This window comes from Chelonoidis abingdonii, chromosome 5 (genome assembly GCF_003597395.2).
Source record: "Chelonoidis abingdonii isolate Lonesome George chromosome 5, CheloAbing_2.0, whole genome shotgun sequence".
Lineage (NCBI taxonomy): Eukaryota > Metazoa > Chordata > Testudines > Testudinidae > Chelonoidis > Chelonoidis abingdonii.
In genome coordinates, this window is record NC_133773.1 from 95,956,938 (window position 1) to 95,976,064 (window position 19,127).

General features: G+C 42.6%; 1 protein-coding gene across 1 annotated transcript; it reads left to right on the forward strand.

Annotated features, from left to right (window-relative positions):
- Positions 1-532: 532 nt before the first annotated feature.
- COMMD8 (COMM domain containing 8) lies at positions 533-13,981 on the forward strand. Its single transcript, XM_032774681.2, has 5 exons — positions 533-701; positions 4,687-4,842; positions 7,544-7,696; positions 10,673-10,828; positions 13,480-13,981. Exons 1-5 carry the CDS (start codon positions 657-659, stop codon positions 13,498-13,500), a joined length of 531 nt encoding a protein of 176 aa, XP_032630572.1. The 5' UTR covers positions 533-656; the 3' UTR covers positions 13,501-13,981.
- Positions 13,982-19,127: the final 5,146 nt, after the last annotated feature.

Consider the following 19,127-nt stretch of genomic DNA (forward strand, 5'->3'; position numbering starts at 1 on the left):
GTCCCACGCAGACCTGCAACCAGCAGTGAGTCTGAGTCTCAGCCTCTTCCACACGTGGCCCTCTCCAGCTCTCCCGCAGCTCCCACTCCCAGGAGTCCACCGTAGAGCCCGGCCACCTCCCTGCGCCCGAGCGGGAAAGGGACGCACAGCGGGGAGGAGGCGGACAGGGGCTGTGGTCCCCTGCTCCGCAGAACGAGCCCGAACATTACGGGACCCCCACTATGAGGCTGGCAAGTGCCACACCCCTGGAGAGCTCGGGGCAGGAGGGAGTGGGCGGCTGGCGGCAGCGCACGCTAACTGCTTCGCTCCCCTCCGGCTAGCCAGGCAGTGCCGGGGGCCCGGCGGCTGCGTGCGCCCCGTTCCGCTTCTGCCCGCGCGGCCCCGCCGCCTCCCTGGGGCACTGGCCCGCAACCAGACGCCCCAACGGAGCCTGGACCCACACACACCCCATATCCGCTTGACTGCTCATGCGCGCGTCTAGCCAAACTCCGCCCCGCCCCGTGAGGCCCACTGTCCCTGCGCATGCGCTCTATGACTCTCCCCTTCCCGATGAGCGTCTTTCATGGCACATCCGGAGGAGGAACGAGGCTGGAGCAGTGAGGGTCACGTGCTTTCGCTGGCCCCGCCCCCGAGGTGCGGCTGAACTGGAGCGGACCATGTTGCTGCTGCTGGAGAAGCTACCGGCAGACCAGGCCCTAAAGGTGAGACCCGGCCCCGCAGCCGGTGCGCTGCTCCCCGGCCCCTGCCCCCGCGCTGAGCGGGCTGGGCTCTGTGGCGACGGTGGCCGGGCAACCCGCAGTCCCCCCGCGTAGGGGCTCCCAGCGCCCAGGCGGAGCCCGGTGCGGGCAGACGCAGGACCGCGCCCAGCCAGGGGGGCTGTCCGTGGGCAGCGAGGGGCCCTGGCCGTGACCTGGCTGGCCGGGCGTCCTGCCCTATGCTGCACCTCAGCTGGCGGCGCCGCAGCCCGCCTGGGGCCCGGGTCCGTCCTCTCCGGGCTAGTGGCGGGTGGGGTATCTCGTCCTTGCTAATAACGGGAAACCCCTTTGCTGTACTTAAGCACAGAACCAGCGCCCCGCATTCCTCACCGCGTGAAGTTGACAGGAGCCGCCCGCCCCTCGGGGACACACAGACCAGCCTCCCTCGTTGTGTTACGGGTGTATGGCAGTAACACCTAGTATGGGGCGCTCCTGCATGTGAACCCTGGGCCATTACACCTCCGCACGTCCGGCTTGGGGTCCCCGTTCCACCCTCAGCATTCACACCTTACACGTGGGGAAGCAATCCCAGCACACGTGCTGGTTCTGGGATTCATGGGCTTAACTTCTGTGGGCAATATTTTAAGTAACTTAGACATCGATACTTGCTGTCTGTGAAGGGAAGAACGTTCAGGACAACGACTTCCTCCCATCCCACCTGGGATGCTTCTCAGCCCCCACCCCCAACTGTTTTTCCTATCCCTTGCACCCAAAAATAGAATAAACCATCAATGACATCCATCCTGTGGGCATGTTTGTGTATGGATCAGGATTCCCCCTGCTCACTAAACTGGAAGGGATAATTGGGTTGTAACTTCTTAGAAGTAATGAGAGAAATACTTTTACTTGTCAGGAGAAGGGTATCGGTTACATTTGTCTTTAAATGTAATTTTGAGCGAGGCTGCATTAATTCATCATACCCTAATGAAATGAGCTGGGCAAATCTTTCTCCTGTTGTTCCCTTATCTCCAGACAGCTCCTATTAGCTTATCATTAAAGCTCTCAAGCAATTAAAAAAATTAATCATGATTAATTGCATGATTTAAAAAAATCACGATTATATAAATATTTTTGGATGTTTTCCAGATTTTCAAATACATTGATTTCAGTTACAACACAGACTACAAAGTGTGCTGTGCTCACTTTATATTGATTTTTTTATAAATAATTGCACTGTAAAAATAAAAAAATAGTATTTTTCAATTTCCTTAATACAAGAACTGTAGTGCAATCTCATTATTGTGAAAGTTGAATTTAAAAATGTAGACTTATGAACAAAAAATAACTGCATTCAAAAATAAAACAATGTAGAGTGAGCCTACAAGCCCACTTCTTGTCCAGCCAATCACTCAAACAAGTTTGTTTACATTAGCAGGAGATAATGCTGCCTGCTTTTTGTTTACAATGTCACCTGAAAGTGAGAACAGCTGTTCCCATGGCACTGTTGTAGCCAGTGTTGCAAGATATTTATGTGCCAGATGTGCTAAAGATTCGTATGTCCCTTCATGCTTCAACCACCATTCTAGAGAGGACTTGCATCCATGCTGATGATGGTTCTGCTCCATAATGATCCAAAGCAGTGCAGATCAATGCATGTTTGTTTTTGTCATCTGAGTCAGATGTCACCAGCAAAAAGTTGATTTTCGTTTTTGGTGGTTCGGGTTCTGTAGTTTCTGCATCAGAATATTGTTCTTTCAAGACTTCTGAAAGCATGCTCCACATCTCGTCCCTCTTAGATTTTGGAAGGCACTTCAGATTCTTAAATCTTGGGTCAAGTGCTGTAGCTATCTTTAGAAATCTCACATTGGTACCGTTTTGTCAAATCTGCAGTGAAAGTGTTCAAACGAACAACATGAGCTGGGTCATCATCTGAGACTGCTATAATGTGAAATATATGGCAGAATGCAGGTAAAACACAGAAAAAGAGACATACAATTCTTCCCCAAGGAGTTCAGTCACAAATTTAATTCATTATTTTTTTAATGAACATTATCAGCATGGAAGCATGTCCTCTGGAATGGTGGTTAAAGCATGAAAGGACATACAAATGTTTAGCATGTCTAGCAAGTAAATATCTTGCAGTGCTGACTACAAAAGTGCCATGCAAATGCCTGTTCTCACTTTCACATGACTCAGTAAATAAGAAGAGGGCAGCATTATCTCCCGTAAATGTAAACAAACTTGCTTGTCCTAATGATTGGCTGAATAAGAAGTAGGACTGAGTGGACTTCTAGGCTCTAAAGTTTTACATTGTTTTGTTTTTGAGTGCAGTTATGTAACAACAACAAAATCGACATATGTAAATTGCCATTTCACGATAAAGAGATTGCACTATGGTACTTGTTTGAGGTGAATTGAAAAATATTTCTCTTATAATTTTTACAGTTCAAATATAGTAATAAAAATAATATAAAGTGAGCACTGTACACTTTGTATTCTGTACTGTAATTGAAATAAACATATTTGAAAATGTAGAAAAACATCCAAAATATTTAATACATTTCAATTGATATTTTATTGTTTAACAGTGCAATTAAAACTGCAATTCATCACGATTAATTTTTTTGAGTTAATTGTGTGAGTTAACTGCAATTAGTCAACAGCCCTACTTATCATGTATCTAATAGTTTTTTCTTACTTTTTGATCTTTAAAGAACTGTGAAACAGACAAGCTGTTTATTACAGGGGTGGCCAAACTTACTGACCCTTCAAGCCGCATATGACAGTCTTCAAAAGTTAGAGAGCTAGGCCACACCTGCTGGGGCTTGGGGCTTCAGTCCTGCTGAAGCCCCAAGCCGTGGCAGGTACACCCCGCAGGGCTGAAGCCCTGAGACCCTCCCACTCTGCTGGGCAGCAGCCATGAGATCTTTCTCCCCTGCTGGGCAGAAGCCCCTCCCCTACCACCAAACTGCAAGTAGAGGTCCCAAGCTCCCCGCCACTGTCTGGTAGGTGGACAATGGAGGGAGATGTGAGGGACTCCACAAGCTGCACTTTAACGGTAAAAGAGCCACATGTGGCTCGTGAGCCACAGTTTGGCCATCTGATATGTACAAGTCACTGTCCAAACACACACACAGTTGGCAGTTTTATATTTAACAAGAGAGAGAAGAAAAATATCTTGATTAAAATAACTAGAGGACTAGTGAAAATATTCTTGAACTTTTCTACCAGTGCAAATAAAACACTTGAGATATTCTTCAGTCATTCTCACAACTGTCAGGACAAAACAAATTAAACACTATGACTTTCCTCGCTGATGATAACCCAGAATCCTCTGCTGCTGTCACAACAGCTCTGACTATTGTTGATTTTTGTTGAAGTACTGGTCAGTCCTTTTCAGTCACAAAGAAAGTAGTTGCTGCACTGGGCCTTGAGGATAGAGAAACTAGGGGAGAGTTTCTGGATGCAAGTGGCTGGTGATTTGGAGAATGGGGAATTATAGTAGCAGTAGATATTCACTTATTAACATCTTGTATTTATGTTGCACATTTAATTTTGAAGATTCCAAAGTGCTTCAGAAAGATCATTGTACCTTACTGAGGTGAAACTCAGTGATAGTTTATAGCACATATCAATACTGCATAAGAGAAGATGGAAAAAAAAGAACTATCCAGATGAAGGGGCATGATGTAGTTACCCTGTGCGGACCCTGGTCAAAGCAAGGGACTTAAACATCTCTCCTTTAATGAAAAGTGTTGTGTGATGTAGTCAGGATCTCTTTATTTTTATTTTTTTTAACAGCTCTTCCAGAATAGGCTACCTCTAGCTGCACATTATCCCTTTACACAATAGCAGGGTGGCATTCTTTCAGCACCCAGACGCTGAGGCAAACGTGACACCTGAGTTGTCTGCTGAACTTTGCTTCTTGTGTAGGGTAATAGTGGAGCCATTATAAAGTCTTAGAGGCTTTTTTTTTGTTTTTATCCTCCAGTTCCTTCACCAAATAGTTGATGGCATATGTGGCCGTGCATATTGTCGATATCAGGATTATGGCAATGTTTGGAATTTGGCAGAATGGATGGAGATATTAGAAGAAACAACAACATACTTCAAAACTACAGTTGGCAAAAATCTGTCAGATGAAGAGGTAAGACTATCATCATTGATTAGATTTGATTTTCTGCCATCAAGCCAAGTGCTATTGCTATTCTATCCTGAAATATTTATATATTTTAAGTGGGGGTTCATATGTTAAATATAGGATCTGGATAGTAATAAAATAGACCAAATCTTGATCATCTTAAGCAGCTCCCTGTCTGCCTCCTCTCATCTCCCTTTATTTCAGGGATTCTGTGCAGCTCCCTGCATCCCCTCTCTGTTCCAGGTTCTTTGTGACCCCCATTTCCTTCCTCCCCTACCAGCATCCTTATGCCAGCAGTTCTGTGTGCGTCCTATTCTCACTTCCCCTCCGTGTCAGGGATTTTCTTCACCGTCCCTTCTCCCATGACAGATTCCCCCTACCCCTCCATCCCTGTCTGTGGTTCTATGTGCTCCCATTCCAAGGTACCCCATTATTCCCTCTACATGGCAAGGGCTTTGTGTGTGCTCTCATTCTCAGGTCCCTAATACTGCCTTTCAGGGTTCCGTGGGGTCCATTCCTCCTCCTTCTCTCGTGCCGTGGACTGTGTGTGCCTCCCCATTCCTGCCTTCTTCCCACACGCTGGGAGCTCTGTGTTCTTCTCCCCCCAATGAGGGTCTACAGTCCTCTTTCTCCCACTCCCCTCAGGGTCTCTCTGTACTCCTTTCCCCTGAGCAAGGGCTATTGTGCCCCCCTTATTCCATTCTGGGGCCACCCATTCTTCCCACTCATGGCAGGGGCTGTGTGCACCCCCATACCGGGGATTCTGTGTTTTCCCCTCCATCTGCACATAGCAGGGACCCCCGTAGGAGGGACTCTGCAAACTCTCCTCCCTTTCCACCCATGCCAGGGGCTCTGGCTGCTCCCTACCCTTCCCACATTCCTCCACCATCCTAGTGGTTCTGTCTGCTCCCTCCCCCTGACCAGGTTTCCCCAATTTTCTTCCTCCCTCCACCAGCGTTTCTGTGTGACCCCTTCCCTTCGTGCCTGGGCTATATGTATGTCCCCATTTCCTCTCTTCCCTCATTCTCTGTCTGGGAGATAAGTCATTCAGCGTGTCAGCATGTTATTCTATTGGGGAGGATGAGGAGAGATGAGATGTGGAATTGATATTGTGGAAGACACAGTGTCACTAATTCTAAGGAAAACTTATAGGTGCTTATAAATACAGTTAGGAATGTATTTATTTCATTTTATGGATATAGCAGAGAGGTAGTCAGAATGCTAGCTCCAGAATGTATGTGGGAAGCTGAGTGAAGATAATCAGTCAATACCAGTGTGTCCTTTCAAACTAGCACTGGAGAGTTACCTTTTATTTTATTTTTTAAATTATGGCTCAATGGATTCTATTGGAACTTTTCTTTTAAGAAAGGAATCTAAACAGGTTAATAGTATCCCTTTGAGAGACCGTTCTCCAGTCAATGTTTATACATATATTTAATTTACAATTATGGAGATAAACTTCATGGAGTCATGTTTGCTTATGCACCATAAGAAACACACATGGGAGAAATCAATGGGAAAGGGGCACGGATAGGGAAACTTCCTTGAATTTTTCCAGCCTCAAGTGTATTCAGCTGAATTGTTTAACAACAGTGAGTAAACACTTCACAGATTTCCCTAGCACATAAACAAGGCTTTATAGTTGTCATAAACAGATAGCTAAGGGTTAATGTTTCTTTACCTGTAAAGGGTTAACAAAGGGAACCACACACCTGACCAGAGGACCAATCAGGAAACCAGATTTTTCAAAGCTCATGGGAGGGAATGTTTGTGTCTGTATCTTTTGTCTGTCTCTCAGCTATGAGAGGGATCTTTCTATCTTCAAGTTTCTAATCTTCTGTTCAAAGTGTAAGTACAAAGTAGAAACAATGCGTTTCTATATTGTTTTTTGTAATTTACAGTGTTTGTGAGTTGCTGGATGTTTCATAAATGTCTTCTGGTTGATAGGTTGTTTATTCATTTTTTCTTTTAGCAATGACCTGTATTGTCAACCTATACAGAGACCTCTGTTTATCGTGTTTCTATTCGTTTCCTATATAAGCTTTTCTTCTTGTAAGACTGGTTGAGCTTTCCTTCTCTGGTAGCGACGAAGGACACAAGGCGAAGGGAAATTCTTTCTGATCGTTTAGAACGGCAGGGTGGATCTGACACCAGCCCTCAGGGCGAAGAGAGGGGAGGAGAGATACTTAATCTCTCGTGCTGTGTTTCAAGGACTTGAAGCTGTATCTTCCAGGGGAAGCCTGGGGAGGAAGTAAAGAGAAGACAAGGGGAGGGGGGTTATTTCCCTTTGTGGTAAGACCTAGGGCTTCTGAGTCTTGAGGTCCCCCAGAGAAGGTTTTGGGAGACCAGAGAGGGAGCCAAGCCCTGGAATCACTTGGCTGGTGGCAGCGAGATCAGATCTAAGCTGGTAATTAAGCTTAGAGCGTTCATGCTAGCTTCTTAGTTTATGAATGCTAAGGTTCAAATCTGAGTAGGAAGCTACAACAATAGTGAATAAAAATTTCACTGTATCTGAGGGTGATACAGTGAAATTGCTTATCTCCACTGTCTGCCATTGTGACCCGTTGGGAGAGGCAAGGGCATAAACTGAATGTAACTCCAGGTAACAGTTAACATTTTGGCTTCTTATCCAGTACAGCTATATTCTATTGTAAATCTAACCTTTTCTGCTTCATAATTAAAACTCTCTTTTTACTGATATTTGCAGGCTGTTCAGCAGTTAAATGAATTGAGCTCAAGCTATCAAGAAGCAATCACAAAATGCTTGAAAGGCAGAAAGGAAGAAATCAGGCATGCACTGGTAGAAAGCATAAGTGCAATCTCCTCTGCCCAGCTACAGGATTTTGACTGGCAGTTAAAGGTGAGACACTATCTGTGTTGCTTACTGTCCAGAGCCTAGAAGGCTACAGACACAGCCTCTGGTAGGCTGCATGATTCAGAGATAAGGTTAGACTTGTATGGATACCAGAAACCCAGAGCAGAAGAATTGCTGGGAAGGCATACAGGTCATGAAAATAAGCTCCGCTTTGCTGTGCTGCGTTATTGCCATCTCTTGGTTGTTTTTGTGAGATTTTGATTCTCCTCACACATTTAATTTACATTGCCCTATCACCATTTGAGGCCTGACTGGGACACTTGACTGAATAGAAGAAGAAAACCTTTACTTAAAATAAAATAAAAAAGTAAAGCTACGTGAAGACTGTGTGAAATTCTCTGACTCGTAAATGAAAACCCTCTAGATCTTGATTTAAATGTCTGTACGTTTAATGGATAGATTGACATCAGTTGTATTTAGTTTTATTTTACTAAAGAGAACAGTGCTGCCCAAAGTTGGAAGAACATCTGCCTATAGTACAAGTGCTCTTTTGCATAAACATTTTAATCTGCCAGAAGTGCATTATAGAAATAATCCTGGTAATATTGCTTATGTTTATCTGTTCTTGTTAGTTGTTAAATAACAGACTAGCTTTTTGTCCTAACAAGCACTGTAGATATTTTTTCTAAAAAATGATTTTGAACTCCAAGTCGGTTTCTGACTGGGCCATATTTTGCAGGAGCTGATAGCATAACATCATGTTGTGCATCAGATGAGCTGCCTGTTAAGTAGTGATCTGTCTCACTGACCGAATTTACTGTTGCCAAGATTACAAACCAGACCTATAAAAACACCCAGTTGCTGCCTGCAGTTTCTTGTACTTTCTCCTATTGAGGATTTGTTTTTGTTTTTTTAATTTCTGGCTAAGAATTAATTCTGAATTAATATAATGTGAACTAATTCACAGCTGTCCATTTCTTCCTCTGTGGCTCACTTTTTGCTTTATCCTTTATTCCCGTTAGTCACCTGTGCAATTTATTAAAATCAGAAACTCTCCTTTGGGGAAATGCTGCTGTAATAGTTATATAGGACCAGCTGCCTTCCCCTAGTTGTACAGGACCAAAACCAAGTCACAGGCTCTCTGTATCTAGTATATGATAATACTGCCAAGTGAATGGAAAAATGTATTCAGTGTTTGCTAGCTAATGTGAAAAATACCTCCACCACTTCACATCCTGCAATTTAAAGAAATAGAGCTGTGTACTGTATTTAGTTGCAAAATTGTCAATAAACTTTCTATTACATTTTTTAAAAAATAACTTTTACTGTGGCTGATTTAAGTAGTAGAAAAACATTGACATGCCATTTGACAAATTTTACCAGTATTTATAAAATTGTATATTTGTTAAATAGTATTTGATCAGCTGCAGAGTTGGCTGGAAAGTGCAAAAAACTACTTAAGAATATAAGAATGGCCACACTAAGTCAGACCAGTGGTCCATCTAGCCCAGTATCTTGTCTTCTGACAGTGGCCAATGCCACATGCTTCAGAGGGTATGATCAGAACAGGTAATCGTTGAGTGATCCATCCCCTGTCGTCCACTTCCAGCTTCTGGCAAAGAGAGGCTAGGGACTCTTCAGAGCATGGTTTTGCATCCCTGCCCATCCTGGCTAATAGCCATTGATGGACCTATCCTCCATGAACTTATCTAGTTCTTTTTTCAAACCTGTTATAGTCCTGACCTTCAAAATATCCTCTGGCAAAGAGTTCCACAGCTTAACTGTGCATTATGTGAGGAAATATTTCCTTCCGTTTGTTTTAAACCTGTTGCCTATTATAGTAAAAGCTTTGTTATTCGGCATGTTGTGGGAATGGGGGGTTCTGGTAAGTCAAAAATTCTGGTTAACTAAGAGTTATACTTACCAATGGAGGGAGGTAGTTTGGATATGGGAGGAGTCTCAGTGCCGGGGATTGTGGTGTGGGAGGGGTTGGGGCACAGGCTCTGGGAGGGAGTTTGGGTGCGGAAGGGGGCTCAGGGCAGGGGTTGGGGCGCAGGAGGAGTTTCAGGGTGCCAGATCCAGGTGGCGCTTACTTTGGGTGTCTCCCTGCAGGCAGCGACATGTCCTTGCTGCTCCTAGGTGGAAGTGTGGCCAGGTGGCTCAGTGCGCTGCCTCCACCCTCAGGCGCCAGCCTCGCAGCTCCCATTGGTCGTAGTTTCTGGCCAATGGGAGTTGCGGAGCCAGCACTCAAGGCGGAGGCATTGCACAGAGCCATGTGGCTTTTCCTCTGCTTAGGAGCAGCAGGAACATGTCACCACTTCTGGAGAGCTGTGTGGAGCCAGTTAGGGAGCCTGCCGACCTTGCACCAACTAGACTTTTAATGGATATCAGAAATGCTGGTTACTAGAGTTTTCTGGTTGGTAAAGTGTCGGATAACACAGTTTTTACTGTAATTTCATTTGGTGACCCCAAGTTCTTGTGTCATGAAACGGAGTAAACAACATGTCCTTATTTACTTTCTCCACATCAGTCATGGTTTTGTAGACCTCTATCATATCCCCCCTGTTCTTTTCTGGTATTTTGACTCTGGTACTTGTTGAGTAAGTTTTAAATACTGTTCAATCAGGCCTACTGTCATCTCTTTTACCTTTATAGTCTTTCATGGCTCTCTTCTCTCAGCAGATTTGCCCTTTTTATCTAATCCTGGCCCTTGCTGGATGTATATTTCAATTCTATTGTATAACTTGCATGCAGGAGTATTTGAAAAACTAAATAAGCAAGAAACTTGACAGTGTCACTGTTTAAGCCTTGGCAGGTCCAAAATGTAATCTGCTTTAAAAATCTAATTGCAAAGTTCATGCAACCCAAGTTTTGAGTTGAACACATGGTTCAGTGCTGCTACCTATACTTAACATTAATCCTGACAGTGCCCTTTCAAGATAAAGCGTAGATGTGATGGCCTGGTGGACATATAACATTTAATGGCTCTATTTTAAATGACTTTTAATTCATCATGTACAGCTTGCTCTCTCCAGTGATAAGATCTCCATGCTGCAAATGCCACTTCTCAATCTTGATCTGGATGTGAAAGAAAATGGTGAAATTAAGCCAGTCTCTGTAGAAATGAATAAGGAAGAACTGCAGAACCTAATAAATGCACTGGAAGCAGCTAATAAGGTATTTATTACTGACTTTTTATTACATCCTTTCTTAATTAGGTCCTAAGTACTACAATCATTTTAGTTTACTGTATTCCTGTTCTTATTGGCCCTTATAGGAAATGACTTTGTAGTGGAACATGCTTCTGTGGAGTTAGATCTTATTACTGTATTTAGGCTTGTTTATGTTTATCTTTAGCTGTGTTTGTTTATCGCTGGCACAGTTTTATAAAAATCATCTCTTCCTCTAATGAACAGTAAAAAATTTTTTTTGTCATTTACACTAGTTGATTTTTATCAAACTTTCTTCCTCTGCTGCTTTACCCCTGCTTGGAGTTCTCTGGCATAGGCCCAAAATTTTGCATGCCCCTCTTATATTGTTTTGTTTCATAGTGTTTGGTTACCATGGTTAGCCTGTCTGGTTCTGTGTAGCAAGACAGAGCCCAGGATATTGCTACCATTTTAAAGGTTCCCATTCCTTCTGCAGGGGCAGGAATGCAGCAAGCACAATAGATAGCTGAGATCAGGTTTAAAATGTCCTGAAAGATGTAGCAAGCAGAAAAGAATATGAAAAGAACAGCATTTTAGCTGAAAGCCACATACAGAATGATTTGAAGACAGAATTTCCTCCTGACCCTCACAAAGCATCAGTGGCTGAAAACGGACTCTTTGACACATTATATGGGTTTATCTAGATCAGGGTGGGTAAACTTTTTGGCCCAAGGGCCACATCAGGGAATAGAAAGTGTATGGATGGCCATGAATGCTCACAAAATTGGAGATGGGGTGCAGGAGAGGGTGTGGGCTCTGGCGTGGAGCTGGGGATCAGGAGTTCGGGGTGCCAGAGGATGCTCTGGGCTAGGACCGAGGGGTTTGGAGCAGGGCTTTGGAGCTGTGCTCCAGCCCCAGGCAAAAACCTGCAGCTCCACTGCTCCGCACTCCAGCTCCAGGCTCCACTCCAAAGCCCTGGTTCGGAGGGTGGGAGGGGGATCAGGGCTGGGACAGGGGTGCAGGAAGGGGTTCAGGTTCTGGCTGGGGGTGTGAGTTCTGGGGTGGTGCTGGGGATGAGAGGTTTGGGGTGCGGGAGGTGCTCTGGGATAGGATTGAGGGGTTTAAAGAGTAGAGGTAGATCAGGGCTCGGGCAGGGTGTTGGGGCATGGGGAAAGGCTCAGGGGCGTGCCCTCTGACCCTGTGCCCCAGCCGAAGCAGGGCTGAGCCGCGTGGTGCGGCCATCCCCCTGCGCTCCGGTCGGAGGGGGGCCGAGCTGTGTGGTGCAGCTCAGGAGCCGGCTTAAAATGGCTCGTAGGCCGTAGTTTGGCCGCCCCTGATCTAGATCAAGCAATCCTTTATTTCCTGTGGGCTAATAGAACAGATAGAAAGGGAATTGGACACTGAGAATGCCAGTATATCTGACACTGAAAAATTTAATTTTAATGGAAACTAAATTCCCTGGAATAGTTCCAGATTAGACAATGGAAAGCAGAAGATAAGCAGAAGTAACTTAAACATGTTTGGAGTGGTGTGGTGATAGGGAAAGACACGGTATTGTCTGACTTGTACACATGTTGATGGTAATCACATGGATTGGAGGTATCCTCAACCAAATTGCAGCATTTATTCAAGGCACTTCATAAGGTACAGTGGTTTGTTAGCTCTGTTGACGAGTGATGTACATGCTTTAAATATCTGTTGATTTACTAATAATGACTGTTTACAAACTTCTCTCTCCCAGTAGAATGAGTGGAGAAATGATGGAATAAAGTAGAAGGATCCATTTAGAAGTTGACTTCTTATCTCTTAGGTCAAGTTGTTTTTGTTTGTTTGTTTTTTGTTTTTTAAACTTAGCTGACAAACTATTTGCTGTTATCTATCCATAATGTCTTAGTATTGTGGCTGCAGTTTGCAGGCTAACTCGTCTAATGTTTTTTTAAGAGTGCTTGGCTACTGGAAAATCCTGGCTTGTAATTCTTAGTGCTTTTAGTATCAAATGCTAAATGAGGCAGAAGTATGACAGTAATAGTGCTGTTTTTTTAAAAAGTGGTCATACATAGTTCAAAGTGGTACGAGCACATCTCAGTATAGTAGTGCCAGGACCGGGCCACCAAGCAGCCTGACAGCTAGTCATGGCTGGTCATCTTCATCCCAGGTGCAGCAGAAACTTCCATATGTGCCCTGCTGTGGCCAACAGACTTCTTTTGCCTTTGGGAGTAGCTCTGTGGCTACCTACAGGAACTGTTTCTTCTTGGCAGAGCAGGCTCCTAGGCAGTTGGCAGCAGTTCCTGTTTGGGCCTTCTCAGAGCTGATCACAGGAAAACTTTGAGGCCTCTGGGTACCCCTGAGTTCCCTGCAAATGAAGCCAAAGGAGCAGTTGCTCATCAAGATTCTGGGCTACCCAGCCAGGGCTCCTTTAGCTTAGGCTTCAGCAGATGCCAGCTTGCTCGGCACTCTCCTCAGGGTTGCAGGGGAAGATAAGGTAAAGTTCTTATACTTGATTGTATGTATTGAGAGGAGGGATTCACTCTGTGACTGGTGTCCATGTCTGCTGTGTGAGGCAGAAACCTGCAGGCATATTTGCAGACTGTTTGTAAGGTATTGTCCAGGCTTCTTGAGCCTGTTACTCTAGCCCTGATTGTAGCTGAATCTCATTCTTCTTTCAATTTCTTTCTGAAGGTCGTTTTGCAGCTGAAATGACGAGACTTGACTATCAGTGACATCTGTTGGTGATGGTTCCGCAAGAGACTGCAAAGAGAATGGAGATATATTCTGTGAAGTGGGAACGTAATGATGCTATTGAAGTACTGAGTTAAGCGAGCCATACTGATGTGGACCAGAAGATTTATCAAAAATTTGCTGGAAAAAGAGAGCCTGCTGTCCACTAGACCCAAAACACAGTTGCCTTGTAGAAAATGCTGAAAGTTATATAGGCCTGTGAAAGACTACAGTAGCATTTATGAAAAATTTGAGTGCTATGTTTGACTTTGGAGAGGAGATTTTGCAAATGTACATAAGCTTGTTTTTGTTCAGAGTAAGAAATCTTGCCTTCACAGTAACTTATACATAACAGTGTAATATGAGTTGCTTTCCTGGGAAAGGTAAGCACACCTGTGTCCTAGAACATAAATATTTGATACTTGTGAATAGCAAAGTAATAAACAGTTGATGCTTTACATAGTTAATGGCTTTTGAAAATTTAAAAAGCTTTAAACATTCAGAACCTTCCGACCTGTGTCTTGCACATAATTGTCTTGACTCTGCTCTGAAAACTGGACCAGTGTCAAAGTTCTAAATAAGAAACACATGGCTTTCAACTGACAAGTGTGACTCAAAAAAGATAATCAAGTGGTGGCTTTGCAGAACAGTAGGTCAGCTATTTGCAAAGTGTGTCTGAGTGTGTATGCTGTACACAGGCTGTCAGAATAGTGCTCCCAGCCCAATATAGCCATTTATCTGCAGGGAGGGTGTTACACACCTGCAGAGTTTGGGGGCAGGATTTAGACTACATGCAGAATTTCTGAAGAGAATTTATTGACGCCAGAAATCTGTCTGATTCAGATAATTACATGCTTGTCTAAATATTGACTGCTGAACAAGTGGTTCTTGGTTCAAATCCCACTGTTTTCTTGGGTGGAGGGATAGCTCAGTGGTTTGAGCATTGGCCTGCTAAACCCAGGGTTATGAGTTCAGTCCTTGAGGGGGTTACTTAGGGATCTGGGGCATAAATCAGTACTTGGTCCTGCTAGTGAAGGCCGGGGGCTGGGCTCGATGACCTTTCAGGGTCCCTTCCAGTTCTAGGAGATTGGTATACCTCCAATTATTATTAAATATCAAAACACATTTAATTGTATTTAAATAGAATAGAAAAACATTTATGCATTCATTTTATTTGCAGTGAACTAGTAAATGACCATGTTATCTGCCTTTAACAAATAAAATTCTTGTGACCCTCTTTCAGCAGAACGATGCGGAAGTGATGTAAAGGGCAAGATCCTGCTTTCATACCCAGATAATAGTGATTTGTGAGCTACAAGACCCAAGACTATCATTCATTTCAGTAGTGAGGTTCCTATTGATTTGTATAGGAGCAAGACCTGAATTCAAATTTACATCTCCAAGAGAAAACAATCTGTAGGCCATATCCTCACCTGGCGTAAATCAATTGGAGCTTTGCCAACTTGCATCACTTAAGAAGCTGGCCCTCTAAGGAAACATTAGCCCTACCAGCATAAAATATAGGTGTGTTTTAAGTTAGTAATATGAAGGAATTCACTTTACATTACCTTAATTACTGAAATGCGAATTCATACTAATTATTTTCTGTTTTTCTGCCTTAGATAGAATTTTAATTTTCTCTTTCCACTGTGAATAGTATTTGTAATTAAATGATTGTGTAAATACTTTTATGTTTTGCATATGGCAAGCTAATGAAAAAGCCATGAACACCACTATTCAATATTATGGTCAGAGTACTACATAACATTTCAGAAACGATAATTGCAAATGAACTCTTATTTTAATGTATCATTGTAATGGGATTTACAGTAGGAATGAACTAGAGAGAAACAACCTTCATATCACATAGAATAGTTACGTGTAACTTCAAGCAATTTATTTTAGATGCAGACAGATGCACTGGATTTTTCTGATTGAAATATAGCAATTTTGTTGCTTGCTCAAAGATATTCAGGCTGTTATTGCTTTTTTAGCCTTGTTTCTGTTTTCTATTGTTGAAATAAGGGAATAGGTTTGCTTATCAGGTTAACACAATCTGTTATGGATTTGTGTATGTAAATCCTACTGCTGCAGGCTAGCATGGCAGTAGCCCTAAGGGCTGTCACCTTTGATCACTAGTGTGCAGAACTGAAGCCTCAGGATTGTTGGGAAGTTATGGAAGGAATATTCAGGATAGTGCTTCTCATGTAGAGTACCCATCATGGGGTAAAATCCCTCCAAACCCTGAAGTCCTCCATGTCTGTACTCCATGTTGGACAAGTAATATTGTATATTATTTGTACTACCTAGGAGCCCTAGTAATGGACCAGCATCCTGCTGAATATATATATATAGTGAAGGGACCAAGGAAGGGGTACTGAGTGGTTAACCCGAGAAGAGAGAACCCCAAAATATATCTTTAGTATTTCATTTCTGTGTCAGGCATTTAGTCATTGTAGGCAAAGTTTATTTTTGTATTAATTGGTTGTAGACCAGTTTTGTAACTTGGTTGGAGAAATATACTTGAATGTACCTAAATTATGCAGTCATGTTTATCCAATTTAGTAACTACCGTCGTTTACAGTGATTCTAAGACCTCTGTGGTTCAGGAGCCACATCAGCAATCAGTATTACCTAAAAGAGCCACAGTAGTGTGACTTCATTGTTTCATTTACTGTAGTACTATATATTCAGATTTAAACAGTATGACATGGGACGTACTAATTTATACATATATTATTCTCACAGCAAAATGATTGACCAAGTATTATTTTATCAGCTACAATTGGTTAATATAGTAAAAGCATCCTGATTGGTTAATAATTAAATCACAGTGTTTTTATATCATATGCTGTAAAGAGCTTCAGGAGAAACATTGAAGAGCCACTTGCACCTCATGAGCTTCAGTTTGAGTATCACTGGTCTGATAGTTAGGGAGAGTAGCGTCAACAGCAGCTCCTTGAGGTTGTGAGCTCCTCAAGAAGCCAGAGTGCCAGAGAATAGAGAAAGTTAGTAGTGTGGACAAACTAACAGCGTGGTTTGTGTGTCTTTGGGCTTTTCAGGTTTTGGATGTTGTGGTCTAAATTTTCAAAAGTGATTAGTGATTTTAGGTGCCCAATTTGATCCACATTAAAGGGGCCTGTTTTTCAGGAAGTTCCAGGCACTCAAAAATTGAGACACCTGAAATCTCTTAGTTGCTTTAGATCCTATGCTTCTAGCCTTCTCTGGAGATTTTTCCAATCCCTCTCCCTGAGGGGAGAATTTAGTTGAAATTCAACTAGTTGAAACTAGAAGTTTTCCCCCTCTTATGGGATTCACAGTGTGAGGGAGATCATCACCCTGTATATTTATCTGATAGCCTCTGGTGACTGTGTAACTCTGGAATTCTTAAAACTTGAATGCAGATAGCTATAAATTAATGGACATACAATCATAAAAGATATTCAAGTAAAACCAGTGACTTTCCTCTATTCAGGCTGACCTTGCTCAATTTTTGGATTGAATAGCTTATCTTGTACTGCCCCCCTCCCCAGCCACACACTATTTTATCTAGAGCAGTCTTTACAATGGTAGTGTGCCTTGACCATTTTTCACATCACGCCATTATACATGCCTTATCTTTTCCCCACCAACTCCACCATCATCTTCATCACAAACATGGATATTATGCTTGTATGTTCAAGCGCCTCAGGAATAAAGTGGGGACCTGCATAGCAAAATTAGCTTTAATTAAAACTTGCCAAATACATAACCAAAAGACTCTTGATAAAGGAGGCCTCACTTGCTAATTTAATCATTTTATTATCAACACCTCCTTTTTAGTGAGTTGCTGGAAGGAGTTACAAACAGGCTAAAAAACCTGTTGCTTATATTTACAGTGCTGAAAGTAAGAACAGCTGCCATACATATATGTGCTTTAAGTGAATTCTGCACATTTCTGAGTAGAGGACAACTTTGGTTGTTTTTTTTTGTTTTGCCTTTTTACAGTTTATAAACAGCATGAATGCATTAAAGAACGTTTCAAGATGCTTACAAGGTCTATTTTAAAGGATATAAAAGTGAGCAGGTGAAGTTGGTACAGGAACATGCTTTTGATATAGGTTTTCATGTTGATATCTTTTAATTTTCAGACATCCCTTGTTCAGAAATATTGTAAAAAATACTTCAAATTTAAATGCTTCAAAATAAGTTTTTTTATTTTTAAATAGGCCCAAATGATAGATTCAGATTATACATTCATTCGAATTATAAAAAATAGATCAGATGATTTTCAGCTCGTACAAAGTAAGTTTTAAAATCAAGCATTTATTTAAAATAATGCTTTTCATTGGTTGCTGGAAGAGTACTTTTGTGAGCATACCAAGTTAGTCTGTGAAGTTTTTTAATTATTTAATTCTTTCTTAAAATTTTTAGACCTGATTCTTTTTATATGGTGAGGTCCCTTTACACCACTAATAATTTACCAAGGCTTTACATTTTAGGATGCTTTGTGGGAGAAAATACAGGATGCTCAACAGACTATACATTTTGCTCAAAAATTCCCACAGCTGATACGGCCAGGGCCAGCTGCAGGCACTAGCCCAGCAAGCAGGTGCTTGGGGCGGCCAATGGAAAGGGGCGGCACATCCGGCTCTTCGGCAGCAATTGGGCAGGTCCCGCCAAAATAAGAAAGTAATAGACAAGGCCAAAAGGGGATGATTGTGAGACTGGCACCAGTTCTGCCCGAGGCAAGAGGTTATCCTATCTTAAGAAATACAAAAAGAGTTATAAAATAAAAAGTTACTAATGTCATAAGAAGTAAACAAAATACTTAGTCACTTTATAGCTGTGCCTAGAATCCCTATCTGAAATTGAAGCCCCATTATATTAGCTGCTGTACAAAACCGAAATAAGCATGAATCCCTGCTCCCAAGTGTTGACAATCAAAGAGACTGATTGAGCAAGACACTTAAGCACATAGATTCATAGACTCTAGGACTGTAAGGGACCTCGAGAGGTCATCGAGTCCAGTCCCCTGCCCTCATGGCAGGACCAAATACTGTCTAGACCATCCCTGATAGACATTTATCTAACCTACTCTTAAATATCTCCAGAGATGGAGATTCCACAACCTCCCTAGGCAATTTATTCCAGTGTTTAACTACCCTGACAGTTAGGAACTTTTTCCTAATGTCCAACCTAAATCTCCCTTGCTGCAGTTTAAGCCCATTGCTTCTTGTTCTATCATTAGAGGCTAAGGTGAACAAGTTTTCTCCCTCCTCCTGATGACACCCTTTTAGATACCTGAAAACTGCTATCATGTCCCCTCTCAGTCTTCTCTTTTCCAAACTAAATAAACCCAATTCTTTCAGCCTTCCTTCATAGGTCATGTTCTCAAGACCTTGAATCATTCTTGTTGCTCTTCTCTGGACCAAGTACAGTTCAGTCTGGGCTTCAGTACCACATGAACAGCCCATGGTAACTTGCAGTTAGGGAATGTCAGATTTAAGTTGCCTGTTTTATTCTGCCTCTGGAGATTGATTAACTAACTACTCTGAGAATGTTTCCTGTTCAGCTGCTGGGCCACTCTGTTAATAGTTTGGTGGGATATTATGACCATCCTTTTCATT

Excerpts from the sequence above, each read along its gene's own strand:
- COMMD8 (XM_032774681.2), top strand. The coding sequence starts at position 657 with ATGTTGCTGCTGCTGGAGAAGCTACCGGCAGACCAGGCCCTAAAG. Across the intron at positions 4,843-7,543 it reads AAAATCTGTCAGATGAAGAG|GCTGTTCAGCAGTTAAATGA; the intron begins GTAAGACTATCA and ends TGATATTTGCAG. Across the intron at positions 7,697-10,672 it reads ATTTTGACTGGCAGTTAAAG|CTTGCTCTCTCCAGTGATAA; the intron begins GTGAGACACTAT and ends CATCATGTACAG.